General features: G+C 55.2%; 1 protein-coding gene across 1 annotated transcript in view; it reads right to left on the reverse strand.

Annotated features, from left to right (window-relative positions):
- Positions 1 to 16,204, reverse strand: part of DCHS1 (dachsous cadherin-related 1) — a 136,776-nt gene that overhangs the window by 116,259 nt on the left and 4,313 nt on the right. Inside the window, exon 2 of the mRNA XM_075061880.1 lies at positions 13,308 to 15,136. Coding sequence (XP_074917981.1) covers positions 13,308 to 15,059 — 1,752 coding nt within the window. The 5' untranslated portion in view covers positions 15,060 to 15,136. The remainder of the gene's footprint in view (positions 1 to 13,307; positions 15,137 to 16,204) is intronic.

Consider the following 16,204-nt stretch of genomic DNA (forward strand, 5'->3'; position numbering starts at 1 on the left):
CAACGGTGGGGGAAAGGGTTTACTTTCCTTGTGTTAAGATCCAGAGGGTCTGGGTCTTGGGGGTCTCCGGGCAAGGTTTTGGGGGACCAGAGTGTATCAGGCACTGGAATTCCTGGTTGGTGGCAGCGCTACAGGTTCTAAGCTGGTAATTAAGCTTAGAGGAATTCATGGTGGTACCCCATCTTTTGGACGCTAAGGTTCAGGGTGGGGAATTGTACCATGACAGCCCCTCCCCCGCAAAGGTGCCAGCTGAATGTGCTGGAGAACAAAAGGATCAGGTGACCTCCTGGCCCAGGAAAGAGACAAAGGCCAGAGGTGGGGCTGGAGAGTTTCAGTTTGGAGCTGGCTAGGGAAAGAGAAGGAGGCCCAGACCCAAGGTCTGGCCTCCCTGCTCCCAAGATGGACCTGACTTAGGGGTCTGGTTTCTGTACCTACAAGCTCTGTTTTGGACTGTGTTCATGTCATCTAATAAACCTTCTGTTTTCCCAGCTGGCTGAGAGTCACGTCTGACTGCAGAGTTGGGGTGCAGGACCCTGTGGCTTCTCCAGGACCCTACCTGTGCAGACTTGCTGTGGGAAGCGCATGGTGTGAGAAGGGGATGCTGAATGCTCCGAGGTCAGACCCAGGGAGGTCAAAGCTGTGGAAGCTTCTTGCCCTGGAGACAGTCTGCTCACAGAGAGGAGGCTCCCTCAGAGTACTGACTGGCTTCATATGGAGCAGTTCCAGAGCACTGACCCGGTGACTCCATGACATGTGGACCTGACAGTAAGGTGGGGGCTAAGCAGGGGAACACACTCTCTTGGCAGAAAGTGGTGGTGTGCAGAGCTAGAGGTAATGTTGCCAACTCTCCAGGAATGTCCTGGAGCCTCCAGGAATTAAAGATTATGTCATATCGTGAAATCTCCAGGAATACATCCAACCAAAATTGGCAACCCTATCTAGGTTGCGCTGCGTTGCAGAGAGTGGGAGTGATGGGCTGAGTAGGGCTCATTCTCCCCTCTCAGTAAGTGCAGGTCCTTATGCTGCAGTGCAGTCCTACCATCCCAAGACAAGATGTGAATCCAGGTATCCTGGTCAAATCCAAACAGAGAGAGTTCAAGTTCCATCACGTAAATGATTTCTGCCTTTCAGTCCCAATCTGCAGAGCAGTGCAGCTGTACATGTCTCTCCCAGAAAGGGTGGCTCTGTGCAGGTATGCAGAGCTGGTGAGGCCTTGGAGCTCAAAGTGACCTGGTCGGATCAAACTGCCTCCACTGTGGGACAGGGGAATGACTCCTTGGCTTATTTCCACCTCTAAAGTGACTGAGCTCCCTGTCCTGGTGGGGGCAGAGTTGAAGTTGCCAGTGCCAATTCTGTCACTGTGACACCCTTTCACCCAGACAGGCCTCTGCAATGGAGAGGTGAGCACATGAATAATGGAGCAGCCAAGAGAGGCACTGAATAGACCCTTCTGCAGAGCCCAGCATCCCACGCCTGGGACTCAGATTTCAGAGCAAAGTGCTGACACTGATCTGGCAGCATAGGTCTATCTGTGCCTGAGGCACACATCAGGGATCCGCAGAAGTTTCAGCCCTCGAACACCATGCTCTGAGGCACTGGGGTCAGCAGTGACTGTGAAGGGAGAGTGCCCCCAACTGAGCCCCCGCACTGCAGCACAACCCCCTAATGCTGTGCTGGGGCACTGGGTCCAGCACTGACTGCCAGGGAAGAGCACCCCCTAGAGAGTCCCCACCATGCATCTTGTGTGTCATTTCTGGAAGTTTCCCATCCAAGCTGTTATCCAGCCTGACCCTGCTGAAGCTGGTGTTTGAGAGTCTTTCAACATGAACTGTTGTGGCTGACACCAGCACAGAGCTGACTAGCAAACCAAAGGCTGGTGAGAGAGCTGCCTTCTGGGGAGAGGAAGAGGATGAGATTCTCGCAGACCGCTAGTTCTGTGTTAGGATAGGGGAAGCAGTCCTGTCCATCTCTGCCCTGGCTGTGCAGCAGGAAGTGCAGCCGGGGGCCAGGCAAGGGGAGATGTGGCTCAGGTTTTACATCCTGTCAGGATTAGAAACAAAGAAAACCTGTACTAAATCCAGGGAAAGCATCCAGTGCAGAGCAGAGACAGGGAGGGAGAAGGTGCAGGGCACCATAGGTCCCTATCCCCCCAAAAGTCATGAGCAGGGACAGGAAGGGGGATCCATGGGGATGGGATGGTGCCCATTTGCCCCCCAGGACTGGGAAGGTATGCATACTGTATGCGGGGGTCCCTTTCTCAATGTGTCAGATGCAGTTGGGGAGCCTACTTGTTTCCAGAAACCCATTTGAAGAGCACGAGAGCCCCCAAATATCAGTGCAACACCAAGCTCCCCAAACCCCTGTGTTGGTGCCACTCCTACCCCCAAAAACCAAGGGCTAGAACTGGCACTTCCCTCCCTACAACCCCTGGTGCAAGGGGTGAATTGGGGCAGGGATTGGACATGTCAGGGAGGAGGCGTGTCACCCTGTGCCCCTCTCAGCCTGGGTTCCGCCTTTCTAAGCTGTCCTCCCTGTCACCAGCAGGCCCAGCCTGCAGGCAGGGAGCCCAGCTGGAACCCTGCCCCAGCTGAGTCTCTGCTGTGCACATGTTATGCTGTGGCTTGGCAAACATCTGGCTCTGGGCTCCCGCCCCTCTGAGTGACGGCTCTTGGTGGGAGAGGCGAGGAGGCTGGCGCCAGTGTGGTCAGTGATCCCACGCACGGCTCCTTCTGCCTGATTGCATGCCAGGCACTCTGCCCGCCCCAGCCCTGGCACAGCTGCTGACCAGCTAAATGCAGCCTGGGAGTGGCCACTGCTTCTATTTCAGGAGCAGATTGTTTCTAGCTCCCGGCTACTACAGTGGGCTGCCGTGTGCTTGAGCCTTGGGGGAGGGAGAAGGGTCAGGGATCAGCCCCAGGAGCATCCTGCGCATGTGGCTGGGGTGAGGGGTTAGGTCCCAAGGCAGCACAGAGCATGGCCATCTGCACAGCTACTAGTACTGCCACTATACAGACTCACAGCTCCCCACAGCCCCAGGCAGCAGCAGGGCACACACAGGGACTTCCAACTGGAAACGCTGTCAGATCCTAGGCCCCCAGGCACAGCTAATCCAGAGCCAGCAGGCAGATGGGTCCATGGAGCATTACCCCTTTTCATACGGAGGGGCAGGAATGGTGGGCAGCTTGGGACATCTAGGGGCTGGATCCAGGACGACACAGCTCAGGCGATCGACAGAGTGCAGTACCCTGGCAGCTGAGCTGAGCCAGTGCCAAGTTAGTTGCAAAGTGCCTGAAGGGCCAAGAAACTGATCGCAGGTGCAGTGCTAAGGAGCAGAGTGTCTGACACTGCAAGCTCCATGAGGCACTGGAAAGCTCAGCACTTTCCCAGAAGAGAAGAGGGGATGGACCCTGCCCCAGGATCTCCAGACAGACAACGGGGAGGGGTGGAAGTAAGTTCTTTATGGATGCCACAGAAAGGGTGGGGCTTCAGGAGGGACACAAATGTGGAACGAATGTGGAGGTGAGCGGCACCACTCAGGATGGGCCCTGAGAAGCTATGGTCTCTTATGGGCAGGCAGGGGTTGGGGCCTGGTGAGTGTCTGCAAAGTGGGCCTGGCAGGTATGGAAATCCCATGAATATGGGTAATGTGGGGGAGCTGTGGAGACCACCAAGTGCGGAGCTGACATACGGAGCTCAGGCTGGCACCACTGGCAGAGCAGCAGGGAGTTGAAGAGGGAGTTGGGAAGGGACAGCAGTGGGGATGCTGTATGGGGCAGGGGCGCTGCTGTGTTATGGGGCTGGAGAAGAGGAGTACAGTGATTGGGCTGGAAGTGGTGAAGAATGCATGAGGCCAGGCAATGAGGACTCAAAGAGGATGTCTAGGTTATGAGCCTGAATGATGGAGAGGGTGGGAGTGGGTAGGTGTTGCTGAGAATGACTGAGAATTGTTCAGGGGATTGGGGCTGAGCTTTTGCCATGCAGAGGTGAGGATAAAATGCCCAGGAGACATTAGCAGCAGGCCACAAAGCAGGATCTGACACATCAGAACAGAGATGAGAGTCACTGTGGGGAGATCAGTGTTGAGTCCCGTGGGACCTCCCAGCAGAAAAGAGGGGGAGGAACCACCAACAAGGGGGACAAAGAGGTAACAGGAGAGCCAAGAGGGGGTGGTGCAGGAAGCATGAGAGGCCCTAGAGAGGAAAAGGCCATGAGAGGTCTTGGCGAGAGCACTCCGGTGAAATGAAGGGGGAGGGTCCAGCAAGGGGGAAGCAGCCACACACTCCATGGGGTTAGGGGAGTGTACAAAGGGATGGGAAGGGCAGCAGGGGTGGGGGGGGAGTATATGAGGAGGAACATAGGAGAGGGCATATCAGGGAGTAGAGGAGAAAAGTATAGGAGCATGTGAGGGGGCTGAGGACGGGTGAGAGAGGGCAGGGAGTGTGTGAGGGGAGTGTTAGGGGGAGCATGGGAGAGGAGCAGTGGGAGTACATGGGGCAGGGGGCTGGGCTAGGTTGGGGGAAGGAAGTGTGTGAGGAGGAGGATAGGACAGGAGGGCAGTGGGGGTTGGGGAGCAGAGTGTCTGAGGGGAAGGGGAGTGTGTCGGGGGCTGGGTGAGAGAATTTGGAGGGGGAAGTGTGTGATAGAGCTGGGGACTGGACGTGGGAAGGAACCATATGGAAATGTGAGAGGGCAATGGGAGATGGGATGGGGGAATGTATGTGGGGCGCTGTATGAGGGAGACAGGAGGAGAACATGTAAGGAGGTGGGGGAGGGTAATTTATGAGTGGAGGAGAGTGTGAGGGACATGGGGAGGGGAGTGTCTGAGGGGATGGGGAGCTTGTCAAAGGGGTTGGGATGGGGAACATATGAGGGGTGGGGAGTGTCTGAGGAGGAGGGGAATGTATGAACAGGACAGGAGAGAAGGTGTGAGAGAGAGGGGGATGGGGAGAAGGAAGAGGAGTGTGTGAGGGGCTAGGGATGGGGTGGGGAGCATGTGAGGGGTCTGGGGATTGGGGTGGGAGGGGAGGAAGCATAGTATGGGGAGAGAAGAGGAGTGTGTGAGGGGGCTGGGGCCTCTCCGCTGCAGTGGAAAAGCTGCTGCAGCTCCAGGGGAAATGCTACTTGAATTAATCATGGCGCTGGCTGCCGTGCCAAGCCCAGGAGGAGGTTGCTGGCAAGGGGAGGAAATAACTTTCACAGGAATTTGGAACAAACGTGGCTCTTCTGGCTGTAACAGCAACACTCACCTCCCTCACAACTTTCCTCCCCCATGTACCACCACAGCCCCTTCCCCTCCTCCCATGGACCTTCCTGGCCCCCATACATCCCTCCACCTACTTCCCTTTTTCCCAGCACATCCCCCTCCCACCACCTGCCTCTCCTCTAATCACCACACTCTTCTCTCCCTCTTCCACATCTCCCCATCCATTCCCAGGGATTGCCCCCACTAGGTCCCTCAGGGGGAATCTGCAGCACAGAGCTCTGAAAATAGGATCACTTCCAAATCCCTTCTCCCATGAAAAAATTTGTGCACCATTATTTTCTCCCACCTGCCACCACTGCTCTCTCCGACTGCACAGTTTGTGTGCCATTATTATCCCCCCAAACCCACTCTCCAGGGAATAGTACGTGCACTATTATTAATTAATTATTATTATTATTAGATGCAAAACCCAAAAAACTCATTTCCTCACGTGCCTCCCTAGGACTTTCACACGTCATATCTAGTGCACTCTACACATCTGGTCATAGCTTATACCTGATCTTGGACCTATATCAAGACAGAGGACATCAGAACCTGGCTGATGTCTTGGACTGACAATCACCTCATTAAGGTAGTGGCCATAGACCTTCCAGCAACAAAAAAGACCAATGATCTGTATTCAGCCACAAAGAGTCATGGATTTCAACCATTTCCAAAGCTTGCTAAAGGACAACAGCACGCACTCACAACACAAGGCGTCAAGCGTACTGTGAATCATTACTATTCTACATTGGCCTTGACTGCTGACAAGCTGGTTCCCAAACTGCCCCTTGCTTCCCACTTCTCACACAGATCTTCTTGGTTTTCTGACATCCTGCACTGGATGAAGAGAGAGGTGCAGCAGCAGGCAGAAAACAAAGGCCATCAGCCAACAAAGGATCAAACATAAATTCCTCAAAGTCTATGCTGAGGCTGTATTACAGGGCAAGAGAACCTGTCTATCAGCCTCCATTGAAACTCCCAAATCTAGCCCCAAGGAGCAATCCAGGGTGGTAAGCTGCTTCATCAACCTTTGGTGCCTAGAGTCTGCATCAGAGCTGAGCACCAAGCGCCGCAAAGAACTATCACACACATTCGGGAAGCCTTCTCAAAATGCCCGGATCTGCCCTGCCTGCACCCACCAGCTAACAGCCCCCCTGCAGAATTCAGCACTATCAACCAGGAGATACTGCTGTTTCACCTGAGGTGAGAGACATCCAAGGGAATGCACTAAAATGGTTTGAGTCCTCCCTGGAGGGATGCACCCAAAGAGTTGTGATGGGAGACTGCACCTCCACCACTAGACCTCTCACCTGCAGGGCTCCACAAGGATCAATTGATATTTTCTCTCTTATCCTTTTCAACATCGACATGCAACCACTAAATGGTTAGACAACACAGACTGAAGCACCAGCAATATGCAGATGACACACAGCTTTACCTATTCTTCACCACGTAGTACCACACCACTACCACCAACGTGATCCAGAGCTTTGATGAGATCAACTCATGAATGAAAGACAACTGGCTGAAACTGAACCCAAGCATGACAAAGGTGATACTGGTGGGAAAAGAAAAGTATTTTGAGGCATTTTCAGCCATGATGCAGTCTCCTTTGATTGAAAGTTCATATCCACAATTGGCTAATTCAGTCTGTAGTCTAGAAGTACTCTTGGATTCCTCACAGAGCTCTCACATCGCAATGGTCATGAGTAATGTTTTCTACCATCTCTGGTTGGCTAGGAGACTCCATCCGATCCTGACAGGCAAAGACCTGGACTCAGTTATTCATGCCTTCATCACCTCTGAGCTGGACTACAATGATGTGATATACCTCAGCATGAAACCTTCAGCACTTAGGAAACTCCAGCTAGTATTGAAAGCTGCAGAATGTCTCTTCAACAACACAGGCTACGGTAAGAAATATCACACCTGTCCCCACTTGCTACATCGGCTTCTCTTAAGCATTTTGAATCAAGTTCAAGGTCTCGGTTCTTATCTTCAGAGTGCTCTTAGGTATCCTGGGCCCAGGCCATAAAGACTATCTAAAGATCTGGGATGAAGACAGGTTTCAGAATAGCAGCCGTGTTAGTCTGTATCCGCAAAAAGAACAGGAGTACTTGTGGCACCTTAGAGACTAACAAATTTATTTGAGCATAAGCTTTCGTGGGCTACAGCCCACTTCATCAGATGAAGACAGTAGCTGATTGTTTGTTCCTCCAGCACAATGGAACTCTCAACAATAAGAGTGAAGCTAACCTGTGCAGGAGACAGAAACTTCTCTAGGGGCAGCGTGAGACTGAGGAATGAACTCACCCAGGAACTAAGAACCATCACAGAACTCACCACTTTCCCCTCCAAGTGCAGAGCACGTCTTTGATCCTACCTTCTGTAATACAAACACATAGCAACATCTATATTTATTTTAAAAAAAATAATTTAAAAAACATACCTAAACAAGACACTTCACTGCACACACTTCTCCAGCTGGTGAGAGGATGAGAGAACAAACAACACATGACAGATGTGTAGTCATGTTGCTTAATGCACTACTGGAAGGCACTCAAATACTACGTCATGAGTGCAGTACCAAAACCTACACAGAATAGAATAGAATTGAATAGAATCCACTCCATCACTATCTTCAATGGAACAGTTAATGCACCATTATTTACCACCCCCATCACTCTCTCCAGTGAACAGTCTCTGTACTATAGTATCTAAGGAGCTCTGAGTCTGACTGTGAGCTGCTAAGGCAGGCGTGGCTGTCAAGACACCACCATCCCATTGTGCAGCAATGCGTGTGGGTAATGCCTCCACTCGCCACTGCTCACATGTCTTCAGCCAAGAGGGAACGAACTGCAGTGGTTGAGAGTGGCAGTGCAAACTGTCTGCATTGTGCCCCTCTGGGGCCTGGACAACTCCCTGAGCTTCTCAGACTCAGTTCCTCCTCAATGGGTCTCAGATACACTCCCCCGGCTCTGCTGGGCTCAGATGCCCTTGCTGCAGTTCAGCTATTTGCCATAATCCCTTGGTCTGGTTTCATCTCTCCAGGGCTCAGATATTTAATACCATTTTTTGATGAAATCACAAGTTTAGTTGATAAAGGTAACTGTATTGACACAATAGACAGACTTCTGCAAGGCATTTCAGTGCCATGTGATCTTCTGATCCAAATATTAATTCACTGACAAATAGATTAAAAACTAGCAAACAGACCACAAAAAATAATGGTACGGATCTGTTGTCAGCCCAATGCTATTCAATTTCTTTTATGAATAATTTGGTAGAAAATATGAAATCACTGCTGGATAGCTTATCACTTGGCAAATTCAGCTCATTTGAACAAAACGTGTTTTAATATAGCCAAATGCAAGATGGAACATAGGTCAGTTATAGGGAGGGAGACTGTATTTTTGGAAAGCAGTGATATTAAAAATGACTCAGTGATCATGGTGAAAACCAGCTGAACTTGAGTTCCCAGCAGGATCCTTGGTTGTATGAGCAGGGGACTACCCAATAGGAATAGGAAAGTGGTGTTACCTCTGTATACAGCATTGGTGAGACCATTATTGGAATGGTTTGGGGCCTGGAACCCCTGACGTATAGCAAGAGACTATATCTATTTAGATTATCCAACAGAAGGTGAAGGTCAAGCTGGTGTGCTGAAACCAGTCATGTTGGCCAAAACTGTCTCGTTGTTTCCTTGTTCTCCCATCAGTTTGTATCCACCAGTTGTCTTTTGTCCTGTACTTAGATTGTGAGAGCTCTTTGGGGCAGGGGCTATCTTTTGGCTCTGTGTTTTCACTGGGGCTCCCTGGCATTACAGCAATAGAAATAATAAGATGACTCAGTCACGATTTGGAAGTATCTACATGGCAAGGAGATTCCTGAGAGAACGTGGCTCTTTATCTCACAGACAAAGGCACAATGAAATCCAATGGCTGGGAATTGTAGCTAGATAAATTCAGACTGGAAATAAGATGCAGATTTTTAAGAGTGCAGGGAATGAACCACTGCAACAACTTACCCAGGGATGCAGCAGATTCTCCATCATTCAGAGTCTGTAAATGGAGACAGGGTGTCCTTCTGAAAGAACCATTCTAGCTCAGCCAGACGTTCGGGGCTGGACAGAGGAGTTACTTAGTGGGATTCTCTGTCCTGGACTCTGCAGGAGGTCCGACTGGATCATGAGACACTAAAAACTAGGGATTTGTGCCCCCTGGGCTCTGCTCGGTTCCTCAGGCCTGGCTCCCCCTTGCTAGGGCTCAGTGCCGAGCCTAGTTGCCTGCCAGGCTCCTTTCCCATCCTCTCACGTTTCCCGGCTCAGAGGAAGCAGCAGCAGATGTGTGAGCTGTTTGCTTTGTGCTGTGGCCACGTGGGAGTTACCTGCACTCAGCCCAGACATGCTGTTTCCAAACGAAACATGAGGACTGAGCCAAAGGCCCGAAATCCAGCCAAACTCTCAGTCACTTTGGCCTGCTTGGACAGTTCCCTCTGCTTGCATGATTCAGAGCGAGAAGAGCCTCCAGCTGCAACCCCACTACACAAGGAGTGGAGGCCCGCTGCCCAGGACCTGCTCCAGCCGCTAACAGCCACAGCTGCCCTCCCTCCAGGGCAGGTGCGGAGTCTGTGGAAGTTCAGTCAGAGACAAGAGAGGCCTTCAGAGGCAATGTTCCTCCTTCCCAGGCCCTGCACCAGAGACCCAGGCTCCCCCTCCTCCTTCACTCTGAGCCAGGGACTCTCCTGGTCCCTTCCCCTTTTTCCCCCTGCTGCTCCCGACAGGCACAGAACTCTTCCAGTCCCTTCTCCCGCAATTGCATTTCCAGAACCCTACTGCATTTCCCCTCACAACTCGTGAACCAAACAGAAAAGTGCTGAGAGAGGCCTCCTTACAGGGGCATGGGCCGGGGATCGGTGACTGCTGTGGGCCACACCAGCCCCCACGGCTCACCGTACTTCAGCATCGCAGTCAGACCCACAGCTCACCCTCCACACACTCCTCACCCCTCTCTACTCACCTTCCCCCATTGGCTCAGAGCCACACCCACCCACTTCTGTTCACCTTCCCTTACGACATCAGAGCTACCCCTGCCCGCCACCAGTCACCTTCCTCCCACTGCCTCAGAGCCACCCCCCCCACCTTTCCCCCCACTGCCTCAGTCACTGCTCACCCCCCTCTGCTCACCTTCCCCCTACCAGCTCAGAGCCACAGCTCAACCCCCTCCGCTCATCTTCCCCCCACTGCCTCGGAGCTACCCCTCACCCCCACTGCTCACCTTCCTCCACTGCCTCAGAGCCACCCTTCACCCCCTTCCACTCACCTTCCCACCCCTCCCCCACCCCTACCCCCCCCACCCCCCCCCCCCCCCCCCACCCCCCTACCCCCCCCCCCCCCCTTTCCCCACCACCCCCCTACCTCCCACCTTTCAACCCCCCCCCCCCCCCCCCCCCCCCCCAATTACCTCAGAAGCCAGCCCCTCACCCCCCACCTTTCCTTCCCCACCCACCCTACCAGAGCCACCCCTCACCCCCTCCCCTACCCTAACCCGTACCCCCTACCACCCCCACCCCCCCACCCCCCCCCACCCCCCCCCCTACACCCCTCGCCCTCCTACCCCCCCACCTTACACAATCCCCCCCCCCCCCCCACATCCCCACACCCTTCCCACACCCCCCCCCCCCCTACCCCACACCCCTCCCTTACCCCCCCCCCCTACAACACACAAACCACCACCCCCCCCATGCTGACCTTCCCACCACCGCCTCACACGACCCCAAACCCCACCCCCCCCAGCTTACCACACTTTTACACCCCCCCTGCTTTTTCACCCCCACCTCCAACCACCCCCCCCCCCCCCCCCCCACCCTCCCCCACAAGCCAACCCTCATCCCCCCTCCCCCCTTACCCTTCCTACCCCCCCCACCCCCCCCAGTCACCCTCACTCCCCCCCACCCCACCCCCCCCCCACGCACTCCCCCCCCACCCCTATTAACCCCGCCAACCCCCTACCCACCTTACCGCCCCCCCCCCCCCACCTACCCTCCCCCCCCACCCCTCCCCCGGTACCCCCCCTCCCCCCCACACCCTCACCCCCCCCTTTTCCCCCCCACCCCCCCCCCCCCCCCCCCCCCATTCCCCCCCCCCACCCCCCCACCCCCCCCCCCTCCCCCCCCCTCCACCCATACCCCACCCCCTCTCCCACCCCCCTCCACCCCCACCCACCCTCCACCCCCCCACACCCCCCCCCCTCCCCCCCCACCCCCCACCTTCCTCCCACCCCCCCCACCCCCCCCCTGCTCATCTTCCCCCCTACTGCCTCAGAGCCACCCATCACCCCCCTACACTCACCTTCCCCCACCACCTCAGAGCCACCCCTCAAACCCAACCACTCACCTTCCTCCCACTGCCTCAGTCATCTCACCCCCCTCCACTCACCTTCCCCTCCACTGCCTCAGAGCCACTCCTCAAACCCAATCGTTCACGTTCCCCCCCACTGCCTCAGAGCCACCCCTCAAAACCCACCGCTCACCTTCCCCCCCACTGTCTCAGTCACCCCTCACCCCCCTCCCCTCACCTTCCCCCTCTGCCTCAGAGCTACTCCCTACTGCTCACCTTCCCCTGTATTGCCTCAGAGCCACCCCTCTCCCCCCACTGCTCATCTTCGCCCCACTGTCTCAGTCACTCCACCCCCCTCCGCCCACCTTCCCTCCCACCGTCTCAGAGCCACCCCCACCCCCCTCTGCTCACCTTCCTCCCACTGTCTCAGAGCCACCCCTCACCCACCTCTGCTCACCTTCCCCCCACCGCCTCAGAGCTACCCCCACCCTCTCCCCTCACCTTCCCCCCACCGTCTCAGTCACCCCTCGCACCCTTTCGCTCACCTTCCTCCCACTGTCTCAGAGCCACCCCTCACCTGCCTCCACTTACCTCCCCCCAATTGTCTCAGTCACCCGTCACTGTCCTCCACTCACCTTCCCCCCACCGCCTCAGTCACCTCCTGCCCCCAATAACTCAACTTCCCTGCAGCGCCACCTCTTACCCCTTGCTCACGTCAGACAGACACCCACACACTGGCTTCTCACGTATTTCCCCCTCCATGGACTTGCCATGTTATGGAGAAAATCCCTTCCCTCTGCCCATCTCTGCTCCTGATTCCGAAGCAGCCCCCCTGCATCTCTCATCCCAGACTGCACCTGCAGATTTCATCCACCCTTCACCCCAGACCTCTCATTTCTCTCCCAGCTGGCTGCAGGCACACAAAGCAGCAGCGTCCCGTCCCCAGCATGCGCTGTCTCAGGGGTTTGTGAGGGATTTGGACAGTACTGAGCACTGACGCTGGCTCCTAGATTATTATTAGGGAGGATCCACTGTTCAGTGATGAGGGTAGGAGACTGAGAGTCTAGATTCTTGGGTTCCTTTCCCAGCTCTGAACAAACCAACTTTGACAGATTGAAGAAGTTCCATGTATCTCAAAGACACTAATCACACACTTTCATAGAAGTCAAATCCCAGTCCAGCACCAGGGGGCCCCTGATCTCAGTCACAGGCTCTAAACCCCAGGTCCTGCTGCAACCCCACACAAGGTGTGTATAGGGGAACTCCACTCTGACCTATACAGCTACTAGTCCCTGACCCCTTCCCCTGCCAGGTCAGCTCCTCCCACTCATCCACCCCAGGACCTGATTCCTCTCCCACTGCCCCATCTTCTCTGCCCTCCACGTCCTTTCCTCTGCCCACGTATAATATCCCCCACCACTGGCCTTGATCACTTTTCCTGCCTGACCATCAGACTGCTGTGAACCCCAGGCCTCTCCCCTTGCCTGGCCACCCCTGCCTTGTACCCCAGGCCCCTCCCCCTGCCTTGTACCCCAGACCCCTCTCCCTGCCTGGCCACCTCCCACCCTCTACCCCACGCATCTCCCCATGCCTGGCCACCCTCACCCCTCCGCTTGCCTGACTACCCTCCACTCCAAGCCTCTCCCCCTGCCTGGCCACCCCCCAGCCCGGCCATCCCCACCCTGCACCGCAGGGTGTCCTCCATCTGTCCAGCTGTCCCCTCACCTGTAGGAAGCAGGTCCCAGTGGGTGTGTTCTCCATCAGGGATACGTTGTAGAAGTTGCTCCTGAACACAGGCTCATTATCATTGATGTCCTGCAGGGCCACATGCACCACCGCCGTGGAGGAGAGGACAGGTGTCCCTCTGTCCATAGCCAGCACTGTCAGCTGGGGCTGGGGGTCCTTCTCATAATCGAGAGAGGCAGCGGTGGTGATGATGCCTGTGGCTGGGTCGATGGTGAACCAGTTGGAGTGGGTGTCCTGGCTGTGTAGGATGCTGTACCGTACCTCCCCATTGGGACCTTGGTCTTTGTCACGGGCAGTCACCTGCAGGACAAAGCTGCCTGGGTACACCACCTCAGGGATGCTCTGCTTGTATTCCTGCTGGTCAAAGAGTGGTGGGTTGTCATTGACATCCATCACCCGCAGCACAAAGGCCGACTCTGCCCGCAGCGGAGGGGTCCCTGAGTCAGTGGCCGTCACCCGCAGGTCATAGGAGTCTCTCTCCTCCCGATCCAGCAGCTGGTCCACACAGATCAAGTAGATGATATTGTCCTTGGTGGTGAGGGCAAATTTGCCGTCTCCCCCCTCCAGGGAGACATTGACGTTGGAGTACTCACCATAGTCGGGGTCCGAGACAGAGATGCGTGCCACATACTGGCCAGGCTGGGCACCCTCGGATATCTGTGGTGAGCCATCCTCGCTCAGGAAGATGATGGTCATAGTGGGCTGGTTGTCATTGTAGTCACGCACATGGATGGTCACAAAGGCTGTGGTGACCTCTGGGTGCATGGCCTTGTCCCATGCCTGCACCACCAGCTCATGTACCTTCCTCATCTCATAGTCCAGCCCTTTGTTGAGCTTGATGACACCCGTCCTGGAGTCGATGGTGAAGTACTGGTCAGGGTCACTCTGCCGACGGTTGATCTCATACACCACAGCCCCGTTGTCACCCTCATCTGCATCAGAGGCAAAGACCTGCAGGATGCTGCTGCCTGGCTTCAGGTTCTCGGAGATGAGGGTGTGGTAGCGGCTCTGGTTGAAGGCAGGTGCATTGTCATTGATGTCCTGTATGGCCACATCCAAAGTCATCTGAGTGCTGCGGGGAGGGGAGCCACCATCATAGGCCTCTAGCAGCAGGGAGTACGATGAGCAGTTCTCCCGGTCCAGGACGTTGCTGACCACCAGGTCCAAGTACAGGACCCCATTGGGGCCCCTGCGTGTCTCCAGGCGGAAGGCTTGGCCCACATTCTCCCCTTTGAGCACATAACCCTGGGTGTTCAGCAGGCCACTGTCAGCATCGAAGGCTGGGTCCAGGGGGAACCTGCTGCCAATGTGGGTGTGCTCTGGGATTTGAAAGGTGTGGTGGTGCTTGGGGAATTCTGGTGCATGATCATTGATGTCATTCACCTGGACATTCACCTCCACTGTAATGCCCTCAGGGGTGACAGCAATGAAGCTATAGCGGTCCCGGTTTTCTCGGTCCAGCACACGGGCTGTTTTGATGATGCCTGTGTTCTCATCTATCTCCAGGTCTGTGGTGACGCCACTGCCCTCCTGCGCGGAGATGAAGTACATGTAGGCAGTGGTGCTGGGGGGCAGTCCAGCACTGATGTCCCCGATGATGGTGCCAGTTGGCTGCTCCTCATCTATCTGTAAATCCAGGGTGCCCAGCACAGTAGATCCCTGCCCTGGCTTCAGGCCCCCAAGTAGCAGCAGCTGCAGCAGCAGCTGGGTTGAACTTTTCAGGCACCCCATTGCCAACAGCTCCCCAAAGCCCTGGGGACGGAGGTGAAGCTTGGCTCCGTCTCCTTTCCAGTGTGTGCTCCTTAATCCTGCAAGGAATGCAGATCAGAGGAGGCTGGTCAGGAGGGGAGCAGCAAGCAAAGGACAGGAAAAGCATAAGGGGGAGGGGAGCCCTGCCAGGTAACCCCAGCCTTCTTGCTCTGATTCCTTTTCCTCTAGCAGTGAGCCTATGAGACAAAGAGGTCATTGGGTAAAATTAGACCCAGAGGAGAAAGAGTAAAACCAGGGCAACACAGAGGAGCAGAAGCATTTGCTGGTGCCTGAGGAGAAGGCTTTGGGCTCTCTCTGGTGCTGCACGTCCAGCTCCAGGCAGGCTATAGTGCTAACAAGAAATTCAGGCCTGTACTGTACACTATAACTGACCATTCCCATTGCAGCTTGTGCTCTTCCTGAGAGCCATCCCTCATGGAACCACAATTCCTGACTGCAACGGGCAAGCGGCTCTGCAGTGGGGTCACAAAGACGACGGGTTCTATTCCAAGCGCTGACCCTGACCTTGAGCAGGCTTTTCTCTTGCCTGTGTCTCAATTTCCCCCTCTGTAAATGAATATAGATGGGTCAGCTCTGTGAGGCTGGGTATGTCCTAGGCTCTGGAAGGGTTCCAGAGGGGCTGGTGCCCAGGACTGCAGCTTGCCAGGGCACTAAGCAATGTCATCATTACCAGGTGTAGTCCCTTGGCTCTCACATGCCAATGACCTGGGGAGCACATGGTATCAGCCTGGGACAGATGTTGACAGGCCCTCTCAGGGCACTCCCCTGGGGGAAAAAAGGGGTTAAGTGTGAAAAATGGGGGATCCAAACCTGGTATACCTGGAAGGTGCCAGTGTGCAGCAGAGCTGGATGGGGGCTCATGCCCCAGTGGCCAATAAATCAGCAGGACTCTACCACCCAGTAGACATCTACCATTTAGAGATTGCCCAGCTTAAAACCTGGTCTCTCTGGAGCAGAAGTGGCCCATCATTTTATCCTGACACAGATTTGGGATGCCCCTGGGTGGACACTGTGCCAGGATGGTTACAGCACAGTGGGAATGTGGCAGCCGACTGTGAGCCCCACAGCTGCCCTGGCTTTCCATGCATTTTCTCCCTGTCTCACAC

This window comes from Chelonoidis abingdonii, chromosome 1 (assembly GCF_003597395.2).
Source record: "Chelonoidis abingdonii isolate Lonesome George chromosome 1, CheloAbing_2.0, whole genome shotgun sequence".
In the NCBI taxonomy this organism is placed as follows: domain Eukaryota; kingdom Metazoa; phylum Chordata; order Testudines; family Testudinidae; genus Chelonoidis; species Chelonoidis abingdonii.